Genomic DNA, 16159 nt, shown 5'->3' with positions numbered 1-16159 from the left:
TATCAACACACAACCGATTGAATACAATAACATACAGACAACGATTAAGCCGCACACGTTATCACCTTAACCTTTAATCTGCATTTCCACTGTGACATGTGAAAAGGCAAAGTCTCTGCTTTGGAAAACCTAAAGCCCATGGGCAGGGAGATGCATGAACTTGGGACTCAGTTCTGGAATACCGGTCTGTAACTGAAGGCTTAACAAGGTGACAGAAGGACACAGCCGCGAATATCATATTTAAAAGATAAAAGGCAAATTTACAAGCACAGATAGCATTCTGCTGGCTTTAAAAGAAGGAACAGCAAAGGCCATAACATCTCATTTTCAGCACAATGGAGCAGATGCTTTTGAAGTGTACAGCATACGGTACCCCCAGGACAGGAATATCCCACTGTGTGGCACTTTTATTCAGAAAAGCAGGTAAAGATGAGTCTGTTAACTCTGTCTTGCACTACTCCCAACCAAGTCATCCAGGGGACAAATGGGAGAATGTCCTTCATGTGTCTCAGCCCAGTGGCAATTTCATTTGGAGAAGGGCAAAGCCATGGAAAGAAGGGAAGGGAGAGCAACGGAAGCCAGTGGTGGTACTTCTGGAAGCAGGATTTTATGCTCTCCTAGAACCTTGGGGGTTGGTTTTGGTCTCAAAAGCCTGCATGGTCCATGCAGAGCTCTACAGTCAAGAGTGACCATTGCCGTCTGCTGTAACCAGGCTGCCAAGGGCTGTCCTAGTTCTTATACTGCACTCCAGAGCTGTACTCACGCACATCTGGGGATCCTTGAGTGGAAATGCATCTCCTTAGGGTTCTTTTCCACTTCATTTGTGGCACAGAGTGTAAGAGAAGCCAGCCCTTCACAGGCACGATGTTCTCATTTGCTGGGAAGGCACAGGTGTGCCAAGGCTAGAGATCACGGCCAAATCTTGCAAGCAGTCCATTGTTCAAGCTTAGATCCACAGCATTAGTGAGGATATGTTCTTCATCCTCAATTTTACAAGCTTCCCCCTAAAGTACTACCGGAATGAGTGAAGCATTGCACAATTTCCATTTCAGGCACTACCTGGAACATGACTAGGCCAAAAAACACTAGAATGAACAGCCTATTCAGTACCTTGGGGTAATGAAGCTGCTCTGAAGGCTCAAAGACACGATGCAACTCCTGTTCCAAGATGTTCACTAAAACATAACCAACGCGAAGAACTGAATTTTGTTAAGCAACATTAAGATAGCATCACTTGCTGCTTGCATTCAAGAGAGATCTTCAGCAGCATTCAGGCCCCCTGACATATAAACACATAGCAGAGCCACGCTACGCAAAGTTCAGTTCCTGGTGGAAACCAGTGAGACAAGGGAGCGCAGAATCATCTCTGGTCCAAATAACAGCAGCTTCTGGGCTGCTGTATGTCAGTTATGACACCTCAAGAGCTGTTCAGCCTTCCCAGCGTGCTGCCCGTTGGGTCCATGCCCCCTCCTGCCCCTGGCGTGCTGCCCACAGGCAGGGAGGACGGGCAGACAGGTGCTGGAGCACCAACCACATTGGCCTGGTGCCACAGAGGATTCTCCTTCCACAGGCAATCCTCAGCTGCTCTTTCTGAGCAGCTTGGCACTGCCTGGCAGAGAGGCTCGAGGATGAGGATCCAGCCACAAACAGAATTAAATTCGACAGGGAAGGGACAATTCCAATAGCACCGGCATCCTCTTCCTCCCTCAAGATTCAGAATAAAGCTCGCAGGGACCAGCAGCAAAGTTTTTTGTCTTACCAAACCAATACGCTGTTTTGGATTTTGATACATACCTTTAAGGCTTTATTATGAAGATCCAAGATGAGATAAAATTATTTAAGTCACTTGCAGTACACGTCTTAAACTAGTTACTCAGCCACATTTACTGCACGCAGGCTCTGGACATTACTGTATCAGAGAAAGAATCTGCATATCCTGGGGCAGGGAGAAATGCTGTGCAAAAATTGGCGATGTAACACAAACCACTTCCCTTGTGATAGAGGTAAGATATCTCGCAGGCAGAGTACTCCAGAATCCTATTAGCAGCAGAAGTGACTGACGGCTGGGGAGGAACTGGATGGGATTAATGCATACACCTTGTAATTTTGAGCAGTGTTCCATTATCACTGTTATGGACACTGGGAACAAGTGCTGAATGCCAGGTGCCTGTCAGGACTTCACAGCTCTTCAAGTTGAGGTTTCCAGGACCTCCCCAAGGCTGGAGTTCACAGGATTTCACCCAGGCGTGCTCCCTGCACCAAAGTAAAGCCTTCCCTTCCACCAGCACTCTGCAAGCAGCCCCTGTCTCTTCCAACCTGGTGATTCTACGATTCTATTTTTTTTTCTACTTTCTCTACTATTACAGATATGAGCTGTCAAGGCTGCTCTGGAGCATCTCCACCATATTTATGGAAATGGTTGGACTCGATGAGCCGGTGGGTCTTTTCCAACCTGGTGATTCTATGATTCAAGCAATTCACAACTGTGGAACAAAGCAGCTTCTAGGACAGCCTGGTTCAATGACAACCTGCTCCACTTTGAGCCGTTCGCCTACTCTATAGCCATCCAACCCAGCTGGAACTCCAAATTCTTGCAACAATGTCACATAAAACTACTGCTGGACCTCAAAATTCACCTAGGGTTTCTCAAAATGACACAACCCCATCAAACTTTCAAATTAGAATTCCTCTTCTGCATCTCTTTCTCGGAAACTCCCCACAATACTGTTAACAGGGTTTTAGAAGCCTGCAATTCAACTCCCAGCATCGTGCCAACAGTCTGGGAGCTCCTCATCTCTCACTACAAGCCCCAGTATGCATGGATGTGCACATATCCCAGTACTGCTGGTTTTAACTATCATGCCATGGCTCTTGCACAGCTCTGCTCCCTGTTTGTAAGCTACACACTGGCAAAGGCTCTGTACTTAATCTAGTTGATCCAACAAGCACATGATGAAGGAAACTTGGATTTACTCAGGACAAGGGTGCAACTAAGGAATTGCATGGAATCATTTCTATAGGGACCAAGAATGATGCAGTGACAACACACACACTGCCGTGGCTGTGTGTCACAGACTGGACTTGAGCAGATTGTTGAATCTCTGCAACCAAATTCAAAGCGATGCAGCAACATAGCAGTTGAAAGCCACCTTTAAACCCCCCTCCACCTGGGCGGTGTTAATTTCAAGGAGAAGAAGTCAGAATCCTCTTTTGGACAGCCACTCTGCATGTTTTAAGGACCCTGCATCGTCTCACACCCTGGCAAAAGGGGAGAAGAAATTGTTGGTTTGTTTGGTTGTTGTTGTACGTGGCTGGGTTGCTTGTTTTTTAAATCAAAGCTGCTCTGTGTTCAGAGACAGCTTAAGGCTGCTTGCACAGCTCAGATAAAATCTGGCTCAGCATGAATACATTCACTTTTTCTACCCTCTAATATTTTACATAGCGTAGCCATAAACGCCGAAAGCAATACAAACGGGCTCTAACTCATTTTACGTCCCTTTACTCTGTTCTGAGAAACTAAAGGTCCAGGTGAAATACCTAAGTGGCAGAAGGATGAAGAGTCTCAGCAATTCTGACGATGTCTTACACTCATTCCTAATTATGAGGCATCTCCAGTACTAAAAAACTTGCAGAAAGAATAACCTATCACTGTTGTTCTCAAAAACACCCCCAATCAAAACTCCTCACCGCCACACATTTACAAGGGTCAGTAGAGCCATATGCATAAGCAACACACTAACTACTAAGTCAAGAACATGCTTCAGGGACAATGAAAGTTGTTTCATTCAACGGCATACAGGCACTTTTCGGTTTTGTTTCTCCTGTTTACAGCACAACTCAGTAAAAACCCCAAACATTTCTTTAGAGACACTGTTTCAAGTATGTAAGTGATCGAGTTGCTTGATCTTTGCATTAAAATCATAGAACCATGGAATGGTTTGGGTTGGAAGGGATCTCAAAGCCCATCCAGTCCCACCCCCTGCCATGGGCAGGGACACCTCCCACTGGATCCGGTTGCCCAAAGCCCCATCCAAGCTGGTCTTGGACACCTCCAGAGATGGAGCAGCCAACTTCTCCAGGCAACCCAGGCAAGGGGCTCTCCACCCTCAGCATGAATTCTTCCTGACGTCTAATCCGTATCTTCCCCCTTCCAATTTAAAGCCATTCCCCCTCATACTATCATTACATGGCCTTGTAAAAAGTCCCTCCCCAACTATCTTGTAGGACTTCTCACAGGTCACTCCAGCTCCACATCCCAGTTTCTCTCTAGTTTAGAAAGAGTGCCTGATCCCACATCCAAAGTGCTTTTACCATAGAACCATTGATGTAAGAAAAGATCTTCAGGATCATCAAGTTCAAAAACCAGCTAAATAAACCAGAAGTAAAATGTAAGATTGCATCCCCTCTTTAATTTGAAAATTCTTCAGTTCAAGACTTTAAGCCTGAGTTTGTGCAGTTGCACGGACTCCGAACTGCCCTCAGTAACAAAGGGCTGATGCAGCCGTACATAAGATAGAAACACTGCATTTAAATTCAGGCTAATTTCAAGAGCTGCATATTTAACAGAGGAAGCAGCCTCTGAAGATGTCGGCTGCCACAGAATGCTCTGGCAAATCACACTTGCAAAAGATTAGCTTTTCCTCACTGTTTTTATGGCTTTGAGGAGAAAGTGTTTGATAGACCGAGTCAATGGACAAACGAGGGCTTCAACGGAGAGCACAACTTCTACGCAGTGGCAGAAAGGCAAACCGCCGAGGGTTTCTTTTTCGGCAATATTTCAAAGGTCACGCTTACACACGCAAGGACTGCAGGATGGATTTTAGCAACCTAGTCAAAAAACACAGATTGTGTATTTAGCAGCTACTTTGTCTGACGGGTACCTGGGCAAGACAGGAGACAGAAAAAAAAATGACATGCAGAACAAGTCTAGCAGTGTCACATAAGTAGCTGAGAAGCGTCCATCAATCCAAAGCAGAACAAAAACATCGCTGCTATTGATTCCATTTGAGACTCGGACCTTGTACGTAAGGTTTGGTTCACCAAGCTGAGCCTTTTGTCAATCAAGGCTGCTGAAAGCCATCATGCGCTTTGCAAATGGCAAGCTCGTCTCAGCAGATGGCAAGGATAGGATCTCCCTTCCCAACACTCCAGGCGAGTCCTGCTCCCTCCCAGGCACAGCACTGGCACCCCAGGGGTGCCTGGGATTCTGCTGTGCACAGCAGAACTGCTTCTATAGCTTTCCTTACTCTTAATTTACCCCACACCCACTCAAGACGTAGCACCCAGGCATGTTTCATAGGCATGGTTCTTACTTTTCAGACTTCCCTAACGTACCAATACCTGTGCCTTTAGGACAGGAGGGGGAAACAATACAGAGAGTGAATGAAATGGGAAGATTCAGTCACCATCAGCCTTACAGGATGTAAATATTTATAAAATCAGCCACAATACTTGTGCCACCATTCACCGTACATTTTTCACTGATGTAGAAAATACGGTCTTTTAAATAGGGCAAAATAGAAAATATTTAAAACCCCTGCTTGTGATTAATGGTGCCTTGAAACATGGGGGAGTTTGTGGTGTACATTTAGAGCAGAAAGGTATATTCTATGTATTGACACAAAACATACAAATCCTGCTGCAAGGAGGGACTGCAACAGCCAGGCTTAACACTAGAAGGTTTGTACTAAACTTTTCTTCCCTTGTTTCAAGACCTTTCTTCATTTGGTGGGAAAAACCCCTTCTTTCTTCAGGAGATGCATTTCTTCATGGACTACAGCACAATTACATCATCTAAACACCAGCTATTTCTCTATAATACAGTTTTATCACACCAGTATTTGGACGCAAACCTGAAGTATACAGAAAGCGTTGGAACCATGACTGTACTTTACATCTTACTGGTCAAAACGGGATTCTCTGGAGTTGAGCATTGAAAACATAAAACTCTACTGTAGCTACTTTCTAGCAGCATTGCAGAGAAATGGGAATATTAGGCAAACAGCCGTAGATCTACATACTGGTGTGTTTCAGTTCTACACTCATAGTTCCTTTCATACGCTGAGACCTTGGTCCACATTGAGACACGAGAATTTGCCAAACGTTTTCCTGGTCAGCCCCCTAGTCAGCTGTGAAACCAGTCTAAATTTCAGGGATGACAGCTCACACATCATACCCATCCTCCAGCCTGCAGTCCCTCCTTGGTGAGCATCCATCCACCCACTTACGCATCCACCTACCTATCCGAGGTCTGCCTCTGGAAACCCAGAGCCACAAACCCCAGCTGTTATACAAGTTTGGGACATTTGCAAAAAGAGACAACTACTTCTTTGTAGATACTTCACCCTGCTGGCAGCTGCATCAGTGGTTAAATGATACAAACCTGCGAAAATCCACAATGATCTGCACACGCCACAGACTGTGCACGTACTGATCCCACGCCACCCTTGACGCAGCCTTACACCACTCTGTCCCAAACTTAGAGCACCTCCCCTTTCCATTTTGAGGTGGCTCAGCCTGAGGAAAGCAAAAAAATACCAATCTGCACCCAGACACAAGACCAAAGTATATTTTTAAAAGCAGGTCTTTAAAGCGGCATGTGTCACTTTAAACTCTTTACTGTTCTCACTAGCATCATAACAAGGAACTAGCTTTAGGGAAAAAAAAAGCCTCTTATTTATATTCTTCAGTTGAAAGAATACTTTGTATAGATGCTTCCACTGTATTTCCCCTCTGTTAAAATCTACAGAGAGAAATCAGACTGTCAAATAAGTTTTAAAGCGCAACAGAGTTGGAGAACTCTAAGAAATACCTGCTGTTAGTGTCAAGTGTTTTATCACTGTCATGGTTTTGAGCTGATAAAGCACTCAATCCTCAGACAAAAAAAACTGGCAGGGCAGTGCTCAGCCAGACAAGATGAGTTTTGTGCATAATTTCAAAAACCTACCTCTGTGCCACAGGGCTGAGAAGAACCCCAGTACCAAGCTTGTCTACGGTCCTGGCATTTTACTGACAAGTTTATGATGGGAATCGAATGAGGACACCCAGAAACCTTCCCAGATGAGGCCGGCAGCGACACCGCCACCGGCTGATGGTTCTGGAGGAAACCCTGGTAAAATAACCATACCTGGCCAGCTTCTAGCAGGCAGGCAATTATAACAAAACCACATTAGGCAAGATACGTGAAGCAATAAGGGCTACTGCAAGGGCACTACCACAAGTGACCATTAAATGTAATGGGATAAAAAGTGGTCAAAAAGCAGATGCCCAAGCACAATCCTGGCTGTACAACAGATACAAAAACCAAATGTCCAGCACCAAAGCCCCAGATCTCTCAACAACACTGAGTTCATCTAGAAATGGAGGGAGAATTAAAACAAAAAAACAAGTCAAAGGAGAAAAGAAACAGCTGCTACACAACCCACTTTAAGACATTTCTATTATATTTTACTAGGCAACGTGTAACCGTATAGGATTATATGAGTTAACTGCTGGAAGCAGCCAGCTTAGCTGCACAGCAGCACACAGTATTCTCCACAAGAACTGTATTAGCCAGATCATACTATAAAATATTAACACAGGCTCAGGAAGAACCACCACACCTTACCAACACCTTCTTATCTAACTTTGATTTAAAGAAAGTTTTGATCCTGCACATCCTGATAACAGCATATATTATATGAGACGTACCGCATCAAGCACGTGTAGGGCAGATGATCTAAATCAAGTGTATTTAGGGTTATTTTCACCAAGGTTTATTTACATCACACTTGAAAGTTTGACAATAATGAACCCCCATAAAAGAAGGAAAAATTCTGCCTATATCTATCAAAGCAGAGAGAAAAACAATTCACAGAACCATCCTGTTCATGGCCAAAGACTTACTAAAATACATAAATAAATGACACTGGCTTTAGAATCGCTTCCAAACTCCAGCTGTGAGTATTTTACCTGAAGCACTATCTGGATTTAGCAGAGTTTTATTTTAATAAGGTATTTTAAACAGACTTCAAACTGTACACTCAGCTCTCCAGGACAGAAAAGCACATGCACAGATCTGTAATCAATGGCTGTACAAAGTGGACTCTGAACAGAGCAGCATTCCCAAACAGCAGCTCTCTGCCCTTTCCTATGAAGCCAGAAATATTTGGCTTTTTAGCAGAGGTGCCACCTTGCTGCCTTGGGATGATGACACACACAACTTGCTGACAGAGCTGAAAGCCAGCAGGTAGGAGGAAAAAGGGACAGGTTAAGTAAGTCTCATTTTACAGCTGTGGAATTCTGTGTTACTTGGAAAGTGGGAACCCCTGCCAGACCAGAGCTCTCTCAGCTTTCTCTGGTATAAGCCAGAATAGGGCAAAACTGGAACAAAATCCAGGCATGGAGGAAGCCAAAAAAGTCCGGTTTATACCTATCATGCTTTGGGTCAAGCCTTTAACCTGTAGGTCTGCATTTACATCAAGCCTCCAGCAGCAGGAGCAAAGGCAAAGGACAAATTGACTGAAACTAGTGAAAAAAAAGGCCAAAAAATAATTAAAAAAAAACTCCTAAAAAACAGACCCGGAATAAAATCAGGGTGTAGAGAGGAAAAAAACAAAGTCCTATGCCTAACACACTTCAGGTCAAGCCTTTAACCTGCAGGTCTATGTTTACAATGGTAAATAAGCCTCCAGCAGTGGCAGTGAAGGACAAATTGACTAAAATTAGGGGGGGAAAAAAGCCCCTAAAAAACAGGGCAAAATTCACGTGTAGAGAAGAAGGGGAAAAAAAAAAAAAAAAAAGACTCCAGTTTATACTTAACACAATTTGGGTCAAGCCTTTAACCTGCAGGTCGGTGTTTACAATGGTGTATAAGCTTCCAGCAGCAGGAGTGAAGGACAAATTGACTAATACTGGGAAAAAAAGGGCAAGAAGTAATTATAAAACTAAAATATAGGGCAAAACTGGAATAAAATCAGGGTGTAGAGGGAAAAAAAAAAATGTCTGGTTTACACGTAACACACTGAGTCAAGCCTTTAACCTGCAGGTCTGCATTTAAAACGGTCAGGAAGCCTCCAGCAGTGGAAGCGAAGGACAAATTGATTTAAACTAGGGAAAAAAGGCCAAAAAATAATTTAGAAAACTAAAATCCAGGTGTAGAGAGGGGAAAAAAAAAGGCCAGCTTATACGTAACACACTTTGGGTCAAGCCTTTAACCAGCGGGTCTGTGTTTACAACGGTGAATACACCTCCAGCAGTGGAAACGAAGGACAAATTGACTGATACTAGGGGGGAAAAGGCTGAATATAATTTTAAAAAAAGATAAAAGGGGCCCTGAAGGCAGAGACCTATCTTCCCGCGCAGGGAGAAGGAGAGTTCGGGGCGGGGGGGACACAGGGACCCCACAACAGGGTGGGAAGGCGGCGTAGCCATCAAATAAAAAGCCTCATCATTAAAAAATAATGATAATATGAAGGGAAGGGGGGGGCTTTTCAGCCTCCTGGCTCGCCCCGCTGCGGTCACCGCCTGCCGCCTCCTCCTCCTCCTCCTGCCGCGCTCAGTGACAAAATGGCAGCCATGTCGGCACCAACGCCTCATGGCGCGCTCCCACCGCCCCGGTGGCGGCAGGGCAGGACTGGGGCTCCCCACCAGAGCCCCAGCTGGGCGCGCAGAGGGGCCACTGTTCATCTCTGCCACGGCTCGAGGAGAAGGAGGAGGAGTGAAGAGAAGCGGGGGGAAGGAGAACAAACATGGCGCCGCGTCCTACTTGCGGCGTGGGGCTGGGAGTGGGTGGGAAGCGGATGCTTGGCCACGTTCGCCTTCATTGTGACCCCTGCGCCCCAATAATGAGGCTGGGCTACTGGGGGGAACCCTCATTCTCCTCCTTCATTCCCCCTCCATTCTCCTTCCTCCTCATCCTTCTCTTCCTTGCCCCCCCATCCTCCGCTTTCTCCCCAATCCTCATGCTCCTTCCCCCAATCCTCATTCCCCATCCACCCATGCTACTCTTTCCTCCCCACACCTTCATCCTCCTCCTTCCTCCCCTCATCCTCCTCCTTCGTCCCCCCATCCTCCTCATCCTCCTCCTTCGTCCCCCCATCCTCCTCATCCTCCTCCTTCGTCCCCCCATCCTCCTCATCCTCCTCCTTCGTCCCCATCCTCATCCTCCTCCTCCTTCGTCCCCCCATCCTCATCCTCCTCCTTCCCCCCCTTCCTCCTCATCCTTCTTCCCCCCCTTCCTCCCCATTCCTCCTTATCCCCCTCCTCCCCCTTCCTCCTCATCCTCCCCCTTCCTCCTCATCCTTCTTCCTCCCCCTTCCTCCTCATCCTCCCCCTTCCTCCCCATCCTTCTTCCTCCCCCTTCCTCCTCATCCTCCCCCTTCCTCCCCATCCTTCTTCCTCCCCCTTCCTCCTCATCCTCCCCCTTCCTCCCCCTTCCTCCTCATCCTCCCCCTTCCTCCCCCTTCCTCCTCACCCTCCTTCCTCCCCATTCCTCCTTCTTCCTCCCCCCTTCCTCCTCATCCTCCACTCTCCTCCTTCCCCCCCCTCCTCTTCCTCCTCGCCCAGGACTTTTTAAACTTTAAAGAGCAGGTGACATCGTCCAGCCCCTGCCTTTGTCCCTCGGACACCGTCCCTCAGCGAGGTACGTCGTTCCCCCACCTCCATCCCCCTTCCCCTTGCGCACCCCTCGCCCTCCCCGGCCACCAGGGACGGGCGGGGGGGGCAGAGGAAGGGGCTTCGCGCCCCAAGGACCCGGGTTCGAGCCCCGCCGGTGCGCGTTTGGGGAGGGGGAACCCGGGACGACACCCATTCCTTTTTTTTTTTTTTTTTTCGGGAGGGTGGCGTTTTGTTTTTTTTTTTTTGTACCCTAACAAAGTTTTTCTCTCTCGCGCAGAACAACAACCTGAAGTCCAGCCCCGAGGAGGGGAAAAGGGGGTGGAAAAACACGCACACATCCTTTTTGTGCGTGTGCGGGGATGGAGGGGGTGGAGAGCGCGCTTGATTCCTTCCAATATTTGTTTTTTTAATGCACCCCGATCGCCAAAAAAACGCTTAAGCATGGGTTTAAAAATTCTTTTTTATCTTCTCAGCATCTGAAGAGAGGGAAAGAGAGGGAGAAAGGGCGCGTTCATGAGGACTACAAAGTTACAAATATGGCTCCCCAGCCTCTCCTGCCTGATCACTGCAAAGAAACGAAGACGCACTTCAAACTAAACCATTCGCAACTCACTCGCGGTCCCCGCCTGCCTCTCCCTGCCCAGCACCCAGGGCAAATATTTGCCAACTAAAACACGCCGGGAGAACAGCACCAACTTGTTTTCGATGCAGGCACCGCGGGGTCGGGAGCAGCAGCCGCGTCCCCCCCAACCCCGTGCCACTCGGGGCACCCCCAAATCGGGGGGGCGCAGGCTCCCCCCCCGGGGCACCGCGGGGCGGGGAGCGGCTGCCGGGGGTCCCCGCCGCGCCCCTCGGGGTTACCCTTAAAGGCGAGGGCATCCCCGAAGGCGCGGACACCCCAAAACGCGTGTGCTCAGCCCCGAGAGCGTGCGCGCAGCCCCCCGACGGCACGGAGCCCAAGGGCAGCCGCTCCGCAAGGTGGGGACGCGGCCCCCCCCCTCCCCAAGAAACAAAAGTGAGGTGGGTTTATTATTTTTTGCATCGCTTACATCCGAGGGCGTCCTGTTCCGCAGCTCTAAGTGGATCCTGTTCTTCATGTCCATGTCGGCGGCTGGCGGGAGTCGCTGGCTGTCGCCGGCTCCTGCGGTGACACCGATGCAGACCGACCCCCCCCACCCCTCCTCCTCCTCCTCTTCCTCCTCCCCCCCTCCACAGCCAGGGACTTTGAGGGCGCAACCAGCTCCGCTCGGCACCCCGAGCCCCAGCACCGCGGCGAACACGAACCTGATAACCGCGGCGGGCGCTCCCGGGGGCTCCCGCTCGATGGACGCGCGGCGCGGCCAATGGGAGCGCGGCAGCCCCGCGCCGCGGCCAATGGGGAGCGCGGGGGGGCGGCGGGAGCCAATGGGGGCGCGGCGCTGCCGGCCACGGGGACGGCGCGGCGGCGAGCGGAGGCTCATTCCGCGCTGGTGGCTGGTGGGGCAGGAGCGGCGGCGGCTCCGCAGTGGGGAATGGGGCGCGCTCTGCCTTTCTCTTCCTTCCCCCGACGCCTCCTCCTCCCTCCCTGCTGGATCCTGGGGGGAGGCGCTAAAGCCGGAGCCGCCCGGGCAGGGGCGAGCAGCCAGGAAGGAAGGGAGGGAAAAGGTGCGGAGCGGGGCGCGAGCGGCGGCGGGCGGGGAGGGTGGGGGGGCTGAGACCCTTGGGGGGCGAGGAGGGGGGAAGGGGGGCCTGAGGAGGGGGGTAAGAGAGTGAGGGAGCTGGGGGTGGGGTGGTAAGCAAAGCGAAGGGCCCGAAGGGGGCTGAGGAGGGGGTAAAGGGGGCTGAGGAGGAGGGGTGAGGAGAGTGAAGGGCCTGAGGGAGCTGAGGAGGGGGCTGAAGGGGTGGAGGGGGGTAAACAAAGCGAAGGGGCTGAGGAGGGAGGGATAAAGGGACTGAGTGGGGGGGTAAAGGGCATGAGGAGGAGGGGTAAGCAAAGTGAAAGGGCTGAAGGGGGCTGAGGAAGGGGGGGTAAGCAGAATGAGGGGGCTGAGGAGGGAGGGGTAAGGAGAATGAAGGGCCTGAGGGAGCTGAGGAGGGGGCTGAAGGGGTAGAGGAGGGGAGGGGGGTAAACAGAGCGAAGGAGCTGAGGAGGGAGGGGTAAAGGGACTGAGAAGGAGGAGTAAGCGAAGTGAAGGGTTGGAGGGGGCTGAAGGGGCTGAGGAGGGGGTAAAGGGCCTGAGGAGCGGGCTGAAGGGGCTGAGGAGGGGGTAAAGGGCCTGAGGAGGAGGGGTAAGCAAAGTGAAGGGCCTGAGGGGGCTGAGGAGGGGACTGAAGGGGCTGAGGAGAGAGGGGTAGAGGAAGTGAAGGGGCTGTTGAGAGTGGAGTAAACAGTACAGGAGCTGAGGAGGGCTTGGAGTGTAGGGGAGTGGTGGTGAAGGGACTGCTGAGGGCTTGGGGTGCAGAGGGGGGTAAGAGGGGTGAGGAGAGGCTGAAGGGGCTGAGGAAGCTGCTGAGGGCTTGGGACACCGAGTGGGAGGAAGGGACTGCTGAGGGCTTGGGGTGCAGATGGAGTGAAGAGGCTGAGGAGGGGCTGAAGGGGGTTGCTGAGAGGGGGGTAAACAGGGTGAAGGGGCTGAGGAGGGCTGGGGGTGTAGAGGGGGGTGAAGATCTCACTGAGGGTGGAGCGAAGGAGCCAAGGAGGAGGAGGGGGTGAAGAGACTGAGGGGCTGCTGAAGTCTCGGGGCACGTAGTGGGGTGAAGGAGCTGCTAAGAAGAGATGAATCGGGTGAAGGGGCTGCTGAGGTCCTGGGATGCAGAGGTGGGGGAAGGGGTGGCTGGAGGCTGAAGGGCTTGAAAGGGATGCTGAGAGCTGAGAAGGGGGTGAAGGGGCTGGAGGGGCTGCTTGGGGCGGTAAACAAGGTGAAGGAGCTGAGGGGGTGAATGGGATGTAGAGCATGCTGGGAGTGGGGTCAATGGGGTGAAGGGCCTGCTGAGGGCTCGATATGCAGAGTGGGTGAACAGACTGAGGAGGCTGCTGAGGGAAGGCACTGCTCGTGCAGAGGAAATCCAGGCTGGTCGCTTCCCTCTCTGGAAAGCTTCCCTGGAGACAGTTGGAGCTGCTTTGGATGTGTCAGCCCTTTGGAAGCCTGCTTTTGCTGTTACTCACGTCCAGTTGTTGGATGAAACCATGGGGCAGGGCCTGTGGCGCCAACAGGAGGTATTTTCTCCTGTCTCTTTTGCCAGGCAGACTTGTGAAATGAGGTGCCAAATATGTCCTGGCAGGGCTGGCTGGCTGCATCAGGTGTTGGATCCAGCGATGAAACCCCACACTTGCTCCTCTCCATGTGCTTGGGACTGGTTTTATCGAACACAGGGGACTGGTTTCACTGGATGTAGCAGGAGGTGGGTAAGAACGTGCTTCTCTTACTTAGTGAGAGTCCTGCTTGTGCAGAGTCACTGGACTCTGGTCAGGTGCTGGATCCAGCAGCGAAAACCCACACTTGCTTCTCTCCGTGTGTTTGGGACTGGTTTTACTGAGTGTAGCAGGGGATAGGTAGAATGTTCTTTTCTTACTTAGCAAGAGATTTGCATGTGCAGAGTCACTGTTTTTTTGGTGGTCTTTGTGACCTTGTCTTCACCTCAGGTGGCTGAAAAGACAGGGCTGTAAAAATATGTAAGAGTTGTTTGCGGTGTTTGATATTCAGTATAAACACGAAGATGGGAATTGCTGGAAAACTGTCTTGTCAAAATATTTTGCAGTGCTGGGTGGAGATGATTCTTTTGCTTGCGTTGTCTGTGGACAAACTGGAATGAGTGCAGTTGACAACTGAGCACAAGTTCTGTTGAGAGTGCGTGAGCTGTGAAAGGTCAAGCTGGATCCAGCTTAAGGTAAGCAGGTGAAATTCATAGTACGGTACCACTGGTGTTCTGCAACAGGTTCATATTTTTGTGATTGTTTAGGGCCTCATTATGATTTAGCTGATAAAGCCACAGGATTTGGGTTTTTTTGTGACACAGACAAGTCATTTGTTTATTATTCTGTGTCACTGGTTTCAACATAAGAGAAGTTACTGCAGTAGTTTTAGAATATAAACTTTGCAAAGCATTTAGGACTTCTGGGTTAGGGTGAACTTTATTTTAGCTGTGTTTTAAATTCTTCTTTACAGATGTGAACAAAGGTGGCCCCTGGGCTGAGGCTTCACAAAGGAAACTTGGTCTGGAAGTGGTTTTCATGGTGCAGGTGAAGACCTTTGGAAAAAAACTTCTATCATGGAAACAAAGTGTCTAAAGAATTAACTAAATCAATATTATATTTTAAAAAAAGCCCGATTCTGAGACTACAGAGAGTATTTTTCCTTTGTTTTCTCAGAATAAAGAATGTGTAGTGTGTTCTAATTTATATAAAGTTGTATAAAATCCTCCCCTCCAAACTATTGGGGGAAAACTTTGTCAAAGTTGAAACCCAAAATTAAATGTCTAAACCTCCCTGTCCCATCTGTGTGCTTGCTGCTTATATTACAGAACTGTATTGAGAACTGTTTGGAGAGCTAAAAATGAACAGTAATGTTCTGCAGACCAAATACCTAAGCATTCTATCACAACGGTAAGTAAATGTGAAAAAGCATCTTTACAGAGTACAGGTTTTCTTAAACAGAAAAAAAAAAAATCTGTTGATGGAACTAGTACTTCTTTTTCATATCCTAAAAGTAAATTGGCTTTACAAATGGGTATGGTTGTGCCATTTGAACTGAGAATCTGGGTTTGTTCTCTCTGCAGCAGAGGAAAAAAATGTTACATTCTGATGAAGCAATGCTGAGTCTCAGCCAAGGAATTTTTATTGTGTGTTTCTCTGAATAAAGCTGTCAGCTATCTCTTATGGATGTCATTGATTAGAAATACTGCGTACTGACAAAGCGTGTGGAATCCTGCCTTGTCAGAGTCCTTAACAGAGCAAAAGTGGTTTGAGTCCTGCTTATGATGGTGAGAAACTGCTCCGTAGATCCCTGGCCAGTCTCACCTCGGAAGATCAAAATACTCTCGGTTCTTATCTGTGCATTCTGTTTTTTAAAGCTCAAGTACAAAGAAGTTAATATTGTGAGTAATCACTGTCATTGCTACAGTTACTGTTTAATTTTTGTACATGGATTAGGTATTTGTCAGATTTCTTTGTTGCTCAGAGTAATGGGTTGTGAACTGTATGGAAAGGTTATCCTAAATACATCCTAAAAGCTATTTAATGTAGCTGCAGTTTGGCCAATTATGTGATTTCATCCACAGTTTGTGTGTTGTTTTGGTTGGTTCTCTGTTTATTTTCCTTATTTTCTTAAGGGACCCATTAAAATGTTTCTTCTTCGATGGATTTCAAGAGATTTATGATATCTTGCCATGAGAGTTACCATTTATTTCAACACGTCATTTTCCAGTCAGAACTTGGATGAAATATAAAAAAAGTTGGTTAAACTCAACATGCAAAATCATAGCAGCATAGGATAATTTGAGTTGAAAGGGACCTCAAAGCTCATCCAGTTTTGTCCCCCTGCCGTGGGCAGGGACACCTCCCACTGGATCAGGTTGCTCCAAGCCC

At 48.8% G+C, this 16159-nt stretch overlaps 1 protein-coding gene and 1 long non-coding RNA gene across 4 annotated transcripts in view; one reads left to right on the top strand and one right to left on the bottom strand.

The window, feature by feature from the left end:
* Positions 1-12071, bottom strand: part of ANP32A (acidic nuclear phosphoprotein 32 family member A) — a 25398-nt gene extending 13327 nt beyond the window's left edge. For both annotated transcript variants that reach the window (XM_069866668.1, XM_069866669.1), the window contains exon 1: positions 11646-12071. In XM_069866668.1, coding sequence (XP_069722769.1) covers positions 11646-12056 — 411 coding nt within the window. In that variant the 5' untranslated portion in view covers positions 12057-12071. The remainder of the gene's footprint in view (positions 1-11645) is intronic.
* Positions 12042-16159, top strand: LOC138725599 (uncharacterized). Of its 2 annotated transcripts, none has more exons than XR_011338268.1 (3): positions 12042-12240; positions 13823-14463; positions 14742-16159. It is a non-coding gene; the product is annotated as an uncharacterized lncRNA (long non-coding RNA). The 2 variants fall into 2 exon arrangements; XR_011338267.1 differs by having other exon boundaries at positions 13819-14463.

This window comes from Phaenicophaeus curvirostris, chromosome 12, assembly GCF_032191515.1.
Source record: "Phaenicophaeus curvirostris isolate KB17595 chromosome 12, BPBGC_Pcur_1.0, whole genome shotgun sequence".
NCBI lineage: Eukaryota > Metazoa > Chordata > Aves > Cuculiformes > Cuculidae > Phaenicophaeus > Phaenicophaeus curvirostris.
This window is presented reverse-complemented; position numbering and strand designations above follow the sequence as displayed.